Source organism: Poecilia mexicana, unplaced genomic scaffold, assembly GCF_051168715.1.
Source record: "Poecilia mexicana isolate PSO_F unplaced genomic scaffold, ASM5116871v1 scaffold_9, whole genome shotgun sequence".
In the NCBI taxonomy this organism is placed as follows: domain Eukaryota; kingdom Metazoa; phylum Chordata; class Actinopteri; order Cyprinodontiformes; family Poeciliidae; genus Poecilia; species Poecilia mexicana.
In genome coordinates this window covers 3,922,293-3,939,062 of record NW_028263378.1, presented here as the reverse complement: position 1 = coordinate 3,939,062, position 16,770 = coordinate 3,922,293, and the positions used below count along the sequence as shown (strand labels likewise).

Sequence of the window (16,770 nt, the reverse complement as noted above, 5' to 3'; positions counted from 1 at the left end):
CCTCTGCAGAGTGAATCTCCATCCAGTTTCTCCTGGTTGCTGATGAGGAGCTGCAGACTTCCTAAAAAGACTCAGCAGGGAGCTTTTCATCACCAAAAGCCCCATCCGGTGCATTTCTCCACCTGACTCCTAGCAGCAGGAATCAAGTTCTGCAGAAATACAAATCTGTTCCTGGAAAGAAAATGTCTCAGTTTGTGCAGACTTCTGTTTCAAGTTGTACAGTTTTTAGCTTTTATTCTTGTTTTAGGTTTCAGCAATGTGTGCAGGCATGTTGTTGAACCCATTTAAAGAATGCAGATTCCTCCATGTCAGGAACTAAGACTGTGACTGTCAAGCACCAGAAAGACGAACGGACCGGTTCTGACAGTTTGTAATTGGAGGGAAGAAATTTCAAACTTTTTGTCCTTTAATATAAATTTCTTTTGAATTGGGATTCTGTAGAGTAATTATGAGGAGTTGTCGTCTTCCCTTCAGTAAACAGTGATCACAGTCAAATCAGCTTCCAGTACCAGGAAGGAAATTCTCATGAAGGATTCAAGCTGAAGGGAAAAGCAGATTTCCACCAAACAACTAAAACACACTGAGCTTCACAAGTGATGCTGGTTAGATGTCATTCCTGCAGGAGATTCTTGTTTTTCTGTTTTATAATCACAAATTATTTAAACCCAAACATCCCTGAGTCTATTTTACTGACACCAGCTGTGTTTCCATTTACCATGGTTGCGTGATTTCACATTTAGAAAATAAATGTGTTTAACGGAAACAGGAATTTTGAAAAAACTTATTTGTTGATAAAAAGTTTTTTTTTTAGTTGTATCAAAATTGGTTAATTTCATAAAACTGCAATGAAAACACTTTCTTTGCATCACCTGAGTAACAGGATCAACAACCCGATGTTGCTGCTGGCGCCAACCGAAAAGGAGGAGACAACAGGAAGTAGCTGGAGGATGATGGGACAGAAAGTTTTTTGATAACTTATCGAGTGAACAATCTTATTCACATGATTTTAATTGCACTTTTATTTAAAGGAAACATTTGCAAAAATTGTGTTTTTTTTCAATGTGAGTGGAATATTGACAAAGTTTTGTGCACATTTATAATGGAAAAGCAGCTGGTGTTGTACAATAAAAACATTTAATGGTGCAACATCCATGTCCTTTAAAATCATTGTGTTCCTTTTGGGATCCCCTTATTTCTAAGACTTAAAGAATGAAACCGGATTCTTTGTCGGAGGTTGAGCTGTCCTCTCTCAGCCCAGAGGGATGGATGTGGATCAGACGTTTTACCACTCGGCTCCCCTTGCAGACAGGTGGCATGTCTGTAACAAGCGAACAGGTGTTGCTTTGTGGCTCCACTGAGACTCAGCAAACTGAAAAGGATGAAGTTCAGTTAAAACTCCTCTTCTGAGCTCAGGCTTTGCACTTCAGATGCGTCTTCTGACTCTTTCCCCGGCGATTTGCTTTCCTCCTAAGCTTCTCATGTCACAGACGTCTTTCAAGGCCAGACTGGAACTCGTGATGATGGAGGGTTTAGGGGGGAAACGGCGTCCCACCGCAGGTCAAAGAGCTCTGCAGAGGGAGTGGCATGGCCGGCGGCGATGGCTGGCCGCTGCAGGCGACACGCCGGCAGGTCTCCAGAGGGTCCGGCTGACGATGGTGGGAAGCGCCGAAGGAGCCGGACCATACCGTGTTTGGAGAGCCAGCACAACTTCTGACATAACATCAGAGTCAACATTAGGTCAGCTGGTAGCGATTTTGTTTGCGTGTGGCCTCTTCACGTCTCCATTCTAGTGCCAAGCGGTTTTATAAACACTGTAAATCATATCTCCAACATGAAGGGAAGTTGGCTGAAGCCCCAGCAAGACACCCCTGTTAAAACATGTCCAAATATTAATCGGCTTTTTAGTACAAATGTTCCCTGAACATTTTCAGGGAAAGGCTGGACCTTTTTCATTTAAACCAGGATTTCTCATCAACAAAATTTATCTAAATGTTATTATTACCAATTAAAGGAGTCAAAGATCTAAGATTAAGCAACTAAACTCTTCTTTTTGGAGCAGATTGAAGTCGTTATTTACTTGTAGACTCAGATTGGTGCCTTTATGATTCTAGAAATGAACACAAGCAACAAATATCTATCTGCAGACTGTCTGACCAACGCTGACCACCAGATGAGTCTGGTTTTGTTTGTGACTTTGGTCAGAGCTTCCAGGGAGTCATGCCTCCTCTTATTGATTATTATCTGCAGAACCTGCTGTCTGTTGATTACCGACTCTATAAATCTGCTGAAAGCTGGGATCAATCGGGCGGAGGAATCAGTCAGGATCATCCGTGTTTATGCGACTCGGGGGGATTACCTCACTGCTGCTGGAATGGCCTCAGAGGAATGGCTGACCGTTATAGAACAGTGGGACTAAACACTGCCCCGCTGTTTACATAAAAGGTAAAGCAGGCCCGGCCCGGCCCGTGTGCCAGAGACAATTAGGCCCCTGTACCGGCTGTAATCCACAGGCGCGTGAGCTAATCAAACTCAGACATTGCTGGGCCCCTTAAAACAATGAGGGAGAGATTAGAGAGAATTCATGCCAAGATAGAAAATGAATGAGCATAACTTGGACTGATCCTCAGACGGACGCTGGAAGATGTTCCACATTCAAGGCTGTGCTGGACTTTTTCATTGTCTGTCGTCAGAAAACAAACCCACCATAACCTGTTTTAACTCTTCAATTTTTAAATTGATAATAACGACATACTCAGTTGCATTTGAATTTCCCTTCTTTTTAATGAACAGCTTAAGAAGCTGAACAGAGGATCCACATTGTCCCGTCACAGGTTGTCACATCAACATAACGCAGAACAGAGTTGAACATTTCTGCATATCTGCACCAAGAGGTATGTGATTACTGAGCCTTCACATTGTTTTCATCACATTTAAAATAAAAAACTCAGAGATGGAAATGATTTGATCAATGCAACCCCTGTACCACATTTTAAAAAAAATATTAAATTAAATCCAAGGTCATGAGATGTTTCATAAAAACTGGTGAAAGTCTAAGAAAAATATTTGCATAATATAATTCAATGTATTTGGACAATATCTTCCATTTTAAAGATGAAAATGTTTCTTTCACATCTGATTAATAAATATATTAATATACAGTTGAACTCATTTTTATAATTTTCTGTTTTAGGTCAGTCACAGTTAATAAAATTGTTTCACAAACCAAATTAACACAATAAAGTTTTTAAAAATATATATATTTTCCTTTTCTTCTTTCTTCAAAATAAAGCAGAGCAACTCATTTGAGAAGACAAGGTGAGATCTACTGTAGTGGTTTTTCCTCCCAATACTTTATTAGAAGAGCTTCAAATCAGGGAAACATGATCTTCAAACCAATCCAACTTTTCCCACATGGCAAGACAGGAAAGTTCTGATGAGTTAATAACCTTAAGATATTATTTTTATCATGAAACACAGAGGCAATGCTCAGGTTAGACATTTAAAAAGTGTTAAATGATGAACACATAAGGCTCATGAATGGAGCAGGAACAGCGACAGACACAAAGAGCGCTGCAGAATCCAAAGAGGAACAGAACAAACTGAGCCGCTCAGCAGACAGGTGAGAGAGGAAGACAGTCAGACCAGACACAGGCGGAATGAAAACATGAGCAGGACAAAACACGACAACAAACCAAGAAACTGAACATGAGGAAATAATGTGGCAACAATAAACATTTACTAAATATGGCAATACCATTAGAATATAAATAAACCAGAAGAAAAAGATCAAAATGCAAACACAAAACAACAAGACAGCCAGAGATATAGATACATTTTATACAAAATCCATTCATGGTTCCCTGATACGGGAAACATGGCAACCAAATCATAAAAATGTTGGAATCATTTCTCAGAGTGAAAAATAGAGATAGGAAGTTGGGAGTCAAATATCTAAGAGCTTTCAGTCAATTCACGAGACCAAAGGCAGAAACCTCTGCAAGGATCATCTTAACTGCATCAATCTGTGCAAATATCCTACAAATTTGGACATAATTTTAAAAATATCCTGCCAGTTGATGTTTAGATTTGTGTGAAATCAAGAGAAATGCGTGAATGAACCCTCCTCTAGTCCAAACCTAAAGTCCAAATGTTTTAGGTTCAGATGAAAAGGTTTTTTTTGTTTGTTTTACAGTGGATAGATGCTTTGGTTGGTTGTGCATGGTGGCAGAGTGTGTCTGAGGCCTAATTAAAGTAAGACAACTTTTTCTTTCCATTATTATCAATATTCAAATGTTTGATCTGCATTTAAAATCTGTAAAATTTTAGATCCAACCAATAAAATACTGAGTTGAGCATCACTGACAGGTGCAGGTGTCCCTGGGTAATCTGCTGAGCAGAGAATCTCACTACTGTTGAAAATAATAGTTCATTAACTTGTCTCAGTATATCTGTTGTTACAGTAGATGAATTAGATTAATTTCCTCTACAACATAGAAACAACCCAGGAGAAAATCAAGCATATTTTTGCATCTGAAGATATAAAATTATTAAATTTTGCAATCTATCAAATAACAGGACTGATAATAATAATAATAATAATAATAATAATAATGAGAAAAATGTAAAAAGTAGAAAATAAAGATGTTCAGATGTGCACACCTGGCCTGTGGCTCTGCAGGCTGATTAGACTAAAGTACCCAGATGAAGGCGTCTCATTTCTGACACTACGTGTGTGTGTGTGTGTGTGCGTGCGCGTGTGTGCGTGTGTGTGTGTGTGAAAGAGAGGACAGACAATCCAATTAGTCTGAGCCACGAAGGAGGCCATCATTATCTCTCAGCTGCAGTTTATCAAACCATTTATTTGCTGCTTTTGAGACTTTGGTTTTATTTTTGTCAGTTTGGTTCAGAAGAAATGATGACATTGTTTATAAGTGTAAACGTGATTTGTATAAATATTTTTATACACATACAAACACATTTTGCTGGAGCTAAAATCCTGTTTCCTGTCTGTCAAACTGTGATATCCATCTTTGGGTTTTTTCAAGTCCTTAACTAAAGAAATTTAGTCCATTTGTGTGTTTGAAACAGAAGAACTGGTTTAAAATGAGTTCTTCTCTAAGCTGTCTGATGTGTTGACACTACATTGTGTCTTCCTTTAGGTTTCAGAGCCATTTTACACCAGAATGATTCAATTCTCAGAGGTGAACAGCTCTAGAAACTGTAAAGGAAAAATCCAGATAACTTTATAAGAAAGTTGCACATTTCTCAAGTTTTAAATAATTTGTGTTGTTGAAAAGCAAACACAAGTCCATAAAAGAGAAGCGTTCAGGTCTTTGTCCTCAGTTTTATCTCATGTTTTCTGACCTATAATCAGTCTTCATCTCCTGGTGTTGAACAGATCTGCAACAGTATTTAAGAACAATATTTTAGATATTTACCTCTGCAACTTTTTAATCAAGTAACAACAAACTTTAGTGCATCAGTTTAATTTTATATGACTGAAGTAGTGTATAGAAGAGATAACTGTTTTCTAAATGTTTGTGCATGTACAAACCCAGTTTCATTTTCACCTAACTGGTAAACAACGTCCACCTGTAAGTAATTTGATCTGAGTGTAAATCCAGCTGCTCTGTTTCTGCCAGAACCCAGGAACGCAGCGGACAGGTCAGGGAGGAATTTAAAGGATGTTGGGTTTTAAGCAGAGGCGGTCTGAGCCCGTTTGGTGCCCTGGGCGAACAGGACTCAGAGCGCCACCAGCAAAGAGACCCGACTGCACCAAGCTCCAGTTGTTTTGTGTAGAAAATGTTAGAAGCATATCAATTTCACAGTTATGCAAATCAAACTTGAAACCAACACAATTATACTTTATGTTGCTGTATCACTTAAAACCTGAATAAAACAAAACATTTGTTGTAATGTGATGAGGCTCTGTAAAATCTGTAAAAATCACCATATTCATTAGGAATGTCTGTTTTACTGAAGCATTAAGTTTTTATTCTGTCCGTACCCTGGACATGCATTCTGCTCAGAATACATGATTCAGCTCTTCATGAAGGTAAAACATCACAAAGCCTCAGAGCCAGAGTCTGAGTCGGAGATTTAAACTTTTCTTTATAGATAGAAGGAGGTGAGACGTTCGTCCTGCAGCTCCGGGGACAAACCGACCCACTCCCGTTCAAAATATTTTGTCTCTGTGCGTAAAATGCTGCGTCCTGGCGCGGAGGATCTCTGGGAAAGAGCTCCGTGTCGGTGGAGCTTCCTTCACGCCCCGCTGCTGTGGGTCGGTGCTGAGCAGGAGTGGCATCTCGGCGACAAAATCCCGCTGAAAGAGCGTCCTTTAGAGCTCAGGCATGCATGAAGCTGTGAGCTCACTGGCGTTATAAATATCCCCAGCAGAAGCACCGCGGCCGGGGTAATGCCCACCCGCGCCGCACGCCTGTGCGCGCAAACCTCCTGGGTTCTTGACCTCGCCACTGGATCGGTTAAAATGCGAAACGCGGCGTGGTGAGAGGCTCCAGCTGGGAAGAATGAATGTTCCTCTCTGCCTTCTGACCTTCGCTCACTGGATTTGCGCGGCGGCCGCAGCGCAGCGCACCTCTTTGCTCCTTCAGGAGGGGATCAGCTCGGGACGCAGGACCTGCAGGCTCTACTGCAGGGTTGGCATCGGCTTCCACCTCCAGATTCATCCCGACGGCAGAGTGAACGGCAGCCATGAGCCCAACCAGCTGAGTAAGTCTCCCCCTGCATGCACAAAGCAGTTCAACTACTGAATCCTAAACGTCTGGACGCGACTCCTCTTTATCCCCCCTAAGTTTCCTGGTTGTTTTCATGAATGTTATTCCTGTAAGTTGGAACAGTAATGGTTTCCACAGGAGCAGAGGTGTGAAATATCTCAGCACAAGTCATCAGGTTGACGAGCCTCGTTTGTGTCCGTCCGGGATGTTGGCAGGTAGACTATTTGTGGAAGTAACAGGTGCAGCTCCGGGATGTGCGCTGCTGCAAATCAGCGTGACTGACATCACAACAGCGCGACTCCACTGCGCAGCACAAAATAAATGCTGCTTAAATAAAAGGGTCTGTCTGATAAAACTTTGACGCAGAGGAAGTTAAACCTCCTGATTTAAACCCCGTTAGAGTGAAATGATGGATGAAACGAGCAACAAAGTCAATATTCGATGGATAGCATGATGTTGGGTCTTTTTGTGGATTGTGTTCAGGTTGCAGCAATAAATCACTCAGCATTTATGCCCAAAGAGACAGAGAGGATGTTTTTTGTCTAATCAGAAATGTAAAACCAAGAAGTTTAGATTTTATTCTTAAAGTTAAATAAGTAAAGATATTATGAGAGCTGATTTCTTATTGCTGAACTGGTCATTTCTCCTTGAGTTCAAATTAATGCACAGATGTAAAACCCTTCATTTCACCGATATCCTCTTGAATTTTTAACATTAGATTTCATGTTACTGCCCCCTTTACTGTGATACCCCTGAATAAAATTAAATGCATGCAATTCACTTTAAAATTAACCTCATTAATAACTAATTATGAGCAGTTCACCTGTGTGTATTTTAATCTGAGCATAAATCCAGCTTTCCTTTTGACAGGATGTCTTTATTCATGCGCTTTATAAATGTGGTCTTAATGGAAGAGGTGTAAGACGAACCCTGTGTCAATCAGAGCAGGAACGAGCTGCTCTGGTTAACCAACACCTAAATCAACCTTTTTACTCTACTAGTAAAATGTGTGTAGCTGAAAGCTAACACTGCATCAGCTTGAACACACCTGGAAAAATGTCAGTGGCTGCAGCTGCAGCGCTGTGCTGCTCCTCAGCATGTGACAGGACTGGGTGGAGGTTCAGCGCCCAGCAGGAGAACCACCCTGAACATCCAGCCAGAGATACAACTGAATGGTTCAGAGTGGCCCAGTCAAAGTCCAGTCCTAAATCTAATTGGGAATCTGTGGTGAGATTTGTATATCGATGCTCCCCATTAGGGGGGGAAACTAACGATGATTTTAGTAATCAATCATTCTGACCACTAATCAGTTAATTGGATTAATAAAAATGTTCATTTAACCACCTCAGCATTTTTATACAACATTAGAAATAGATTAAAAGATGCAAATAAATGTATAATTAAATTCTTATTTTGAACAAGAAAATAAACATTTTATTGCCTAAAATGCAATAACACCGGATTCCTTTAGGTTTTGGTTAAAGCATACTTGCATTTTGCATTTAATCTTAAATGCAAAATGTATTCTGTGCTGTTTTAGCTGAAGTTTTGCTCTGAATATATCGTTTTTTCAGCAAATGGCCTTTTTTGAGTCTGTGTTCTCCAGTTAGCAATTAATCGATTGCGAAATTATTTGATGTTTATTCCAACAATCAACTCATCACGATTCGTTTGACTAATCCGATTAATTGTTTCAGCCGTTCTCTCCATCCAGTCGGACCAAGGTTGAGTTATTCTGCAAAGAAGAACTGGCAGAAATGTCAGTCTAAAGACCTGCAGCTGCAGTTTCAGCAAAAGAAAATTCTGCAAAGTTTTCACTCATGGAGCCAAATCCAACGGCAATGTTTAGATGTCATGTAAAATCCCATAAAATCCCATAAACACTGATGTTTGTGACTTTAAAGGGACGAAACATGAAAAATATTTAATGAGCATAAATTCTTATGTAAACCAGTGTGTGTGTCCTGGTTAGAAACCTGTAAATATGTGTTTCAGTTTTTATTGAAGTCTGATGAAACAGGTGACGCTCCCTGTGGAAGCTCACATGTGCCTTCATTTCATGGTCTCGTCACAGTGTTGTCAGGTTACATCGGTTTAAATGCAGCAGCCATCTGTGTGTGTGTGTGTGTGTGTGTGTGTGCGCAGCCTGACAAACAGCAGATGAACACGAGTCAGGATGTTTTAAATTTGTAAGTCTGAATGAATCTCAGAGATTTAAAAAAAATACAGAGAAGAAGAAAATTAGTTTTTACTGCATTCTGGTTTTGTTCAGTTTTTAAGAAAACAGACAAATGCTGAAGAGATTGCAAGTTTGCTACAGCAAACTTATTGTTTTTAAGATATGACAGTTTTTTATTTTACCGTGATCTGATTTGTTCCTATAGTATTTTCCCCATTAACACACTAGAATACTCCTTAACTTTATGTTTTCATCATATGCATTGCCTTAAAAATATATGTTGCAAATAAAACACGATCAAAGCTCTTATTGAGAGGCATGAAAAGTCGGGACATTACTCATGACAAACATTTGACTTACAGACGTCCATCCTGCCCTGAGGAAGATTAAATCTGAGGTGCCCAGACTTTTTGTTGCAGGGACCAACATCCTAAAGCTGAAACTAACGGGACAGTATCAGCTATAAGGATTGATGGGGAAAAGACAATAACTGTCATGATTTGACTGCTTTAGTGCGTGGGATTTACCTGGGAGAGGTTTAATCGAGGTCTTTCTCTCAAAATGAAATTATTCCATAATTTTCCTAATTTATTTTTCTGAGTAACAGTCAACTTGTTTGTTCCAGTTGCTGTCTTCTGTAGGTAAAACATTGAGAACGATTAACCTGTGAAATAAAGAAAAATCCAAATTACCCATTTGAAGCGATGACCAATAAGTTTCCATATCTGTCATTACTGATGTTTAAGCTCTTCTGCCGCTTCAAATTGATTTCAAAGTGAAGACTAAGAGACTTTTTAACGTGCAGCTGAATCGAATAAAAGAGCTGATGTGAGAGCTTTGGAAATAAACTGATTTTATTGTCCTTCAGTTGTCAAGATGTGGTCTTTGTCTTTCCAGGTGTTCTGGAGCTGATTGCGATTTCTCAGGGCGTCATCGGCATCAGAGGGGTTTACAGCAACAGATTCCTGGCCATGAATAAAAGAGGACGGCTTCACGCTACCGTAAGGACTCCACAAACCCCTCGCATGTTTCCCAAAACGGCTTCTGATGGGAATGTTGCAGCATCAGAACCTGATTAGATTTTCCAGAGACTTCCGCTGACCTTCCCCGTCCTCTGGTTCAGATTCTCTGATGTCCTCACCTTCATCGTCCTCTCCAGGCCGCAGAAACCACCTCAAGTGGAAGAGTGTCTGTTTTGCTGCTCAATCATTCATTATGTTTATCTCACAGGCCTCTGCATAATGCAACTCAAGATTCTGTTTTGTTTTTTTAAGGCCAAAACGTATCAGCAACCAACTCCTGACCAGGACCAGCCTCACTGCAAAAACACTTAAAAATCTTACCAAGTATTTTTGGTCGAGTTTCCAGTGCAAATATCTCAGTATACTTGAATCAAGACGAAACTAGCTTAACTGGTAACTAGTACTTTTCAGCAAGAAAAGTACTAGTTATACTGGCAGATTATTTCACTTACAACTCAAAATGCAGATCTTTTAGTATCTTAGCGTTCAGTTCACATTTACACACAAACTGTAAAATTCTGTAACTTAAAATTTCCTGCGTAGCGTTAGCTTAGCCTTTGCTCATGAAACGGTGTGTAAGACGGCCTTCTACGGTGGCTCAGTGGATGTGATACACAACAAATAATGCAAATAGGAGCAGCAAAAACGTACAACTTCAGAGTATTTAAAATCAATTCCTGATCATTTTGAATCGATTCAGAATTCTCAGATCTAGGAATTGCGATTCTTTCTGCATCTCTTCATGTAACCAGTTCTTTTTCATCAATATTAAGGAACTATTGACTCTAAATGATGACTCCACAATATCTCTTTGAAAAATTACTTGGAAGTTTGTTTTGTCTTATGTACCAAGTATCTTTGGTCTACGACTAGACCAAAGATACTTGGTAAGACTTTCTGTTTTTGCAGGGCAGCAGGAATACTTGTTCTTTTATCTAACATTAAATCATTGCCTCTCCTTCCTTCATGGCTACAGCGGAGCATCCTTTGCTCATGAAACGGTTCTCCATGGAATCCCTTCCTGCCGCAGCCATGTTTGTTTTATGAGTTTGTTCTGCTTGGCATCTGCAGCAGAAAGCCACAGAATCTGACGTAAGCATGTCATGGCGCTCGCGCTCTGCTGTAATCTTTAGCCGCTGTTTTGGAGGTTCTTAAATCCCCCCGAATGCACAGCAAGCTGAAATCTTGCCACAGCAGCTTGGCCGGCCGACCAGTCAGCGGTCAGAATCACCAGCAAGTCATCTGTGGGAGCCTTGGCAGGCGAACAGATAGAAGCGACTCCCGGTTAGCGAGTGTTAATGGGAAGAACAGATTAAGTCCAGTCTGGGACGTCTGATAATATGCAGCGGAGCGAGCCACGAAGTGAAAATCAATATGGCGGGTAAACAAGCAGCTGGAGGGCAGCGGGCTCAGAGCCGGACGGTCTGCTGAGAGAGTCGATGCCCAGCACAGGCGACTTCTGCCGCTTCAGCTCCTCGTACTGTTTCAGGAAATCATGTCAGTGGGAAGGGATGAGCCGTTATTCCTCAAAGTAAATATTCAGTTCCACTTTTGGGATAATTTGAATATCACAAGCTGTGTTTCCATCAGAAATGTGTTCAAAACTCTGTTGATAATGTTGAAAAAAAAATCCCACAATTTCATATGCTGTTTCCATTAAATACAAAATGTAATTAAATCACTCATGAATGAATTTGTTCACATAAGTCATTGAAAACACGCTGAGCAATCATCTTCCTTCTATTTCCTGCCGTCTTCTTCATGGTTTCCACCAGTAGTAACATCCAGTTGCTGATCATGTGATGTTAAAAATGTGCTGCTTCAATTGCAGTTTTACACATACATCTATTTCAATACAGCTGAAAAAACACTTTTTACAGAAAAACATGATTTTTTTTTTTTTAATTATGTTTTTCCATTCAGCCAATTTCGGAATTCCACTTTGTACAACTTTATGGTCAATGGAAACGCAGCTGGAGTTAAACAGATGCTTAATTTGAGGTCTGAACCAGACAATGACATGATGTAAATAGCTACAGTAACCACGAAAAACTATTAGTCTTCCCACAGATTTCTTCCATTTGTGATTTTTTTTTTTCACGACTAAATTATTTAGATCACTAAATACACTTTAATATCACACAACAATAGCAGGAGGAAACAAAAAAATGCAGTTTATAAATGCTTATTGAATTTGCCTGTGTCAGTGTTGTCCAAACTCTTCCTACTTGGCCTTTGCACAGTGATATTTAGCTATCAATGACTTTTTTGAACATATTTAAATCAGGGCATGATGTGCTGCTTTTTGAGATCTTTTAGCCTACTTCCTGATGTCATGCAGGTTCTTTTGAAGTGATTTTTGATGCTGCAGGTCAGGCAGCTTTGTGGCCTCATTGTAGCTGGTGAAAATTATTCAAAAAATGTGAGTAACCATAATTAAATCACGACTTAACAGCAGGGTAGTTGTATTTTCAAACAGAGTGGTTTGGATTCCTGTTCCTCAATGTATAAAATTATTGGACAACTGTTCTCATAAGGCTGCTCTGTAAGGAACAACTGGTGAAAATGTGTTTCCTATTTCACATTATGAAGAGCCACTGCAGAGCAGCAACAGAGCCAACCTCTCTTAACCTTAAAGACCTCAGTTGGTAGTTTTTATTTAACCTCGATGGTTTGAAGAATGATTCAACAAAATAAATTTCTTATCTGCAGGAGCTTTAATATTAGCATTTTAGATGAGTAGCAGAGGTTTGTTTCTTTCTTCCTGTTCTAGCCAGAGGAGCAGAGATCCCTCTGATAAATATTTGCAGAAGTAAAACTCCAATCTGGTGTTTATGGAAAACCTCAAGCCTCTCAGTCATGTTACATTCTTCATCCTCTGCATTCGTATCTTCAACAGCAACGATAAATCTAAGCTGAAACACGAGACAAAGAGCCTCGACACCAGAGAGCTGAGATAAGATCAGATGTGAAGAAAGACATAATTAGGCAAGATTTGTTGAGTCATACAGGTTATATGAAAAACAACAAGACTGCAGCTGTGCTTCAATTGACCTTCAAATTTCCGAATTTTCAATTATGAAAATAAATGGAAAAACAGTCATTTGGAAAAACTCAAAATTGGAGTGAGGATGAAGTGACTATTGTGCTTTGTACAACTCCAATGAAAATATAACAAATAACTCATGTGATCAACAACTGGATGTTACTACTGGCAGAAATGACAAGGTGGACGACAGGAAATGGTGGGAGGATGATGACGGAGCATGTCTTTTAATCACTCACAGCGTGAATAAACTTATTCATGTGTGATTTTATTGCTTTTCTTTTTTAATGGACACACAACACTTGCAAAATTGTGTTTGTTCAACATTAGCGGAATATCAATAAAGTTTTTCACACACCCAACTAACTAGTGTTAGATGAAACATTATAAGATAAACTGAAAACAGCTTAGATTAAATGGATGAGATAAGGAATGACAACACGAGATATTTAGAGTTGAGATTAGATTAGACTGAAATAGGGAGATTAGATGATTTAAAAACAATAAGATGAGAATAGGTAAGAAAATACCTAACCAGGCATTCGATGAGATGACATAAACAATATTAGGAGAAAATTACAAGACCACACAACAAGAAATAATAAGGAAAAGATAAATTAATATTTTTACTAAATTAACCTTTATAAGAGCAACATTTCTCACCAGGCGCAGGAAGAAAAGGATCAGTTCACATTTTCTCTGAAAGATGTCCCGTCAACTCCCAGTCTTCTGCCAGATGGCAGAGACTGAAAAGATAAGTGAACGGGGCGGAGGGGCGTCATCACAGATCATCATAAACCCAAGCTGATTTCCTTTGCAATGTTTGATGAAATAAATTCATTAGCGAGAGCTTGTTTGAGCAAAAGAGACGTGATTGTTTTCATTTTATTCAGATTCAGACGTTCCCTAGAAAGAGTTTTTTCCTCCAAGCTGTGCCTGAAAATCAGAAACTTTCAACCCCAAAGATGTGGCATTACAGGCCGTCAGAGTAACTTTAGTACGTTAAAAACATCTCTGTTCTGCAGATGTAAATATAAAAACAAGGTAAAACTTGTGGCTTGTGGGAAAATGTCTTGATGAGTGTGACCAAGCTTTAGGATTCAACCAATCAGATCTGTGGAATCTGCCTGCAGCTAATGAACCCGTGAAGGCCAGCAGACGTGGGGTTTCTCCTCTGCCTACGTGCCTGGGTGTGAGAGCTCATTGGTGCACGCTCCGGCGGCTTTGTTTCCAAATGTCGAAATCCCTGACTGGTACCAGAGCTGGTATGCAGCTCGGTTCTGTTAAACCGCTTCATTCCAGCTGTAGCGACGACTCTGCAGCGCCGAGCAATTTTCTAATCATCTTTTAAAAACAACAGCCCAAAGGAAGCGTTGGTCACTTAGAAAAACTCAAAGGGTTGTAGTGTTCCGCGACGAGCCGCACCGCGCTCTCCTGTGACTGGCATGTTTACTGAGCGCTGGAATGGCATCATTTTCTGCTATGCTGCGCTCTTCAGCAAAGCAGAACTGCTTGTTTTTCTTCAAAATGCCATGAGGTTCAACAAGAAAAGTCAAAGCCCTGCAAGAAGGAAAGCATCTGTTCATTCTGAAAGTTTCCCATCATGGATATTCTTAGGTACAACAGGGAACACCTAATGGGTTTGTTTCTTTTCGGTGGTGTTCTCTGAGAACAGAACAAGTTCCCCTCAAGGTTTGGTCCAAATTGTGAAACATTTCCACTTTCTAAAGTCAGAGTCATTTGTGGAGCAAGTACAGAAATGCTTTGAGAATGTTTTATCTGAAAAGCTGGGATTTTTAATATGAATGCAATAAATACACTAAAAATGTACAGCTACATCTGTGTAATCTAACCTCAGGTGTAAACCAGATTACACACTAATTAGAGAAATGAACTCAAGGACTTTAATATAGAAGAAGGATTTTAGCAACCATTTTCTGCTAATTGAACACCTTGGTGTGTATAAAAAGCAGGAGTTTTGGATGTTTGTTGCTCAAATTATGGGCCAATATCTTAAAGTCAGAAAAGCTCTGGGCCCCAAAAATGCGATTAAATGGGAAAAAAAAGGAAAAGAATAACTGATTTTTGACCTAGTAAACTTTAAATTACTAGCAACATGATGTATAAATTATTGTAGATCCAAAACATAAACAGGGTTTTGCAGAATTGTATCAAAAGAAACAAACACACAGTTTACAAATTTGGGGGGAATGTTGACTGATTATTTTCTTTTCTGCTCTCAGCAACAAGAATAAAATGTTTTTTAATGTTTGCTATATTTAGCTAAAGTTAAATAAAAGCAGATTTGACTGCGCCTAGTAAACATTGCTGGATATAAGTGGTTCTATTTACAATAAAAAGAAGAAAAAAAATAAAAACTGTGTGGTATTTAACATTTTCCATTTTAAGAAGAGTTTTAACTGAGTAAAAATGAAAATAATTAAATTAAGTCTCTGAGAAGGAGTCAGTGTTCTGCAAACATTTATTTTAAAAGGCGACTTGTTAGAACTTAAACCTGCTAATACCTTTTATTTTCTCTCTTTCACAGGAATGGTTCTCAGACGACTGCAAGTTCAGGGAACGTTTCCAGGAGAACAGCTACAACACCTACGCCTCTGTAATCCACAGGAACCAACGGACCGGTCGGGAGTGGTATGTTGCCCTCAATAAGCGGGGGAAAGCTAAAATGGGCTCCAGTCCGCGGGTCAAATCCCAGCACGTCTCCACCCACTTCCTACCCAGGGCCAGCCTGCATGACTTTACCCAGAAAGGCTTCACCATCACAGAGCGGAGCAAAGAGAGGAGGAAAGCGCCGCCACCGTCGCCCCCCAGGCCGCCGGCCGTGATCCCGAAAGCCCCACCTGGACCAGTCCAGAGACACAGACAGGTCAAATACTGGCCCAAGTTCAGGTTCGGATAAGTTTGCAAAGGAGGGACTGGATTAATAAATTTTAAACAAACTGGACAAAAGTCATTTCTGATGCTCAAATCATTCCAGGATTCTGTAGCATGGAAAACAAACCCAAAGTTGCTGCCAGGAACACTCACTCAACCTGACGCTCGGATCTGTGGTGACGGGGGAAGTTTTCTTCGCACTTAACTCTGTGTTGCTCTGTCCTGTTGTACATCATCATTAATGTTCTGGTTATGATGCTTAGAAAGCAGAAATCCTACCTGAACACATCAGGTAACAAGTTTTTGTTTTTATATCGAATGTTACACAAAACTGTTTTTTATGTCTCAGATAAACATCTTGTTTTATAATTTTTACATATTAAAATAAATCATAAAAAGCATGGCTGCATTAAATCAAATAAAGTTGGTTCACAGGATGAGGATTTGATTAATCCTGGAGAAGTTGGTGTGGATCCAATCAGACGCAGAACTTTCCAACCAGGAAGTAATCATTTCCCCCGAACGGCCCTGGACTGACTGTCGGTCCAACGCATGTTCAGAGAAATCCTCCATGTCCTCTGGATAAGAGAAATAATAAAAAAATTATATATTTTAATAAATATGAAATGACAAATCCATTAGGTTTCACTCTTTACTTCACACACTAACATGACCTTAAACACAGGAAACAGCTTTGGGTTGGAGACGTAGATTAATCTGGTGATTTGGAAACTAAAGTATTTGATGTTCTTATGTAATTTTGTATCACTAGAGTAATAAATGAACTGTGCGTAGGCTAATGCAGATTTGTGATTTTCCAAAATCAATTGTTTGGTAGCAAGACAAAATCTCTAATAATAAAAAGTGAGGACAAACAAACAATTATTATCACCT

General features: G+C 39.6%; 1 protein-coding gene across 1 annotated transcript; it reads left to right on the top strand.

Moving 5' to 3' along the window:
• The first annotated feature begins 5,503 nt into the window (after positions 1 to 5,503).
• On the top strand, positions 5,504 to 16,506 carry fgf5 (fibroblast growth factor 5). Its single transcript, XM_014994656.2, has 3 exons — positions 5,504 to 6,729; positions 9,811 to 9,914; positions 15,530 to 16,506. Exons 1-3 carry the CDS (start codon positions 6,528 to 6,530, stop codon positions 15,899 to 15,901), a joined length of 678 nt encoding a protein of 225 aa, XP_014850142.2. The 5' UTR covers positions 5,504 to 6,527; the 3' UTR covers positions 15,902 to 16,506.
• The last annotated feature ends 264 nt before the right edge of the window (positions 16,507 to 16,770 follow it).

Excerpts from the sequence above, each read along its gene's own strand:
- fgf5 (XM_014994656.2), top strand. The coding sequence starts at position 6,528 with ATGAATGTTCCTCTCTGCCTTCTGACCTTCGCTCACTGGATTTGCGCG. Across the intron at positions 6,730-9,810 it reads CCATGAGCCCAACCAGCTGA|GTGTTCTGGAGCTGATTGCG; the intron begins GTAAGTCTCCCC and ends TTGTCTTTCCAG. Across the intron at positions 9,915-15,529 it reads GAGGACGGCTTCACGCTACC|GAATGGTTCTCAGACGACTG; the intron begins GTAAGGACTCCA and ends TCTCTTTCACAG.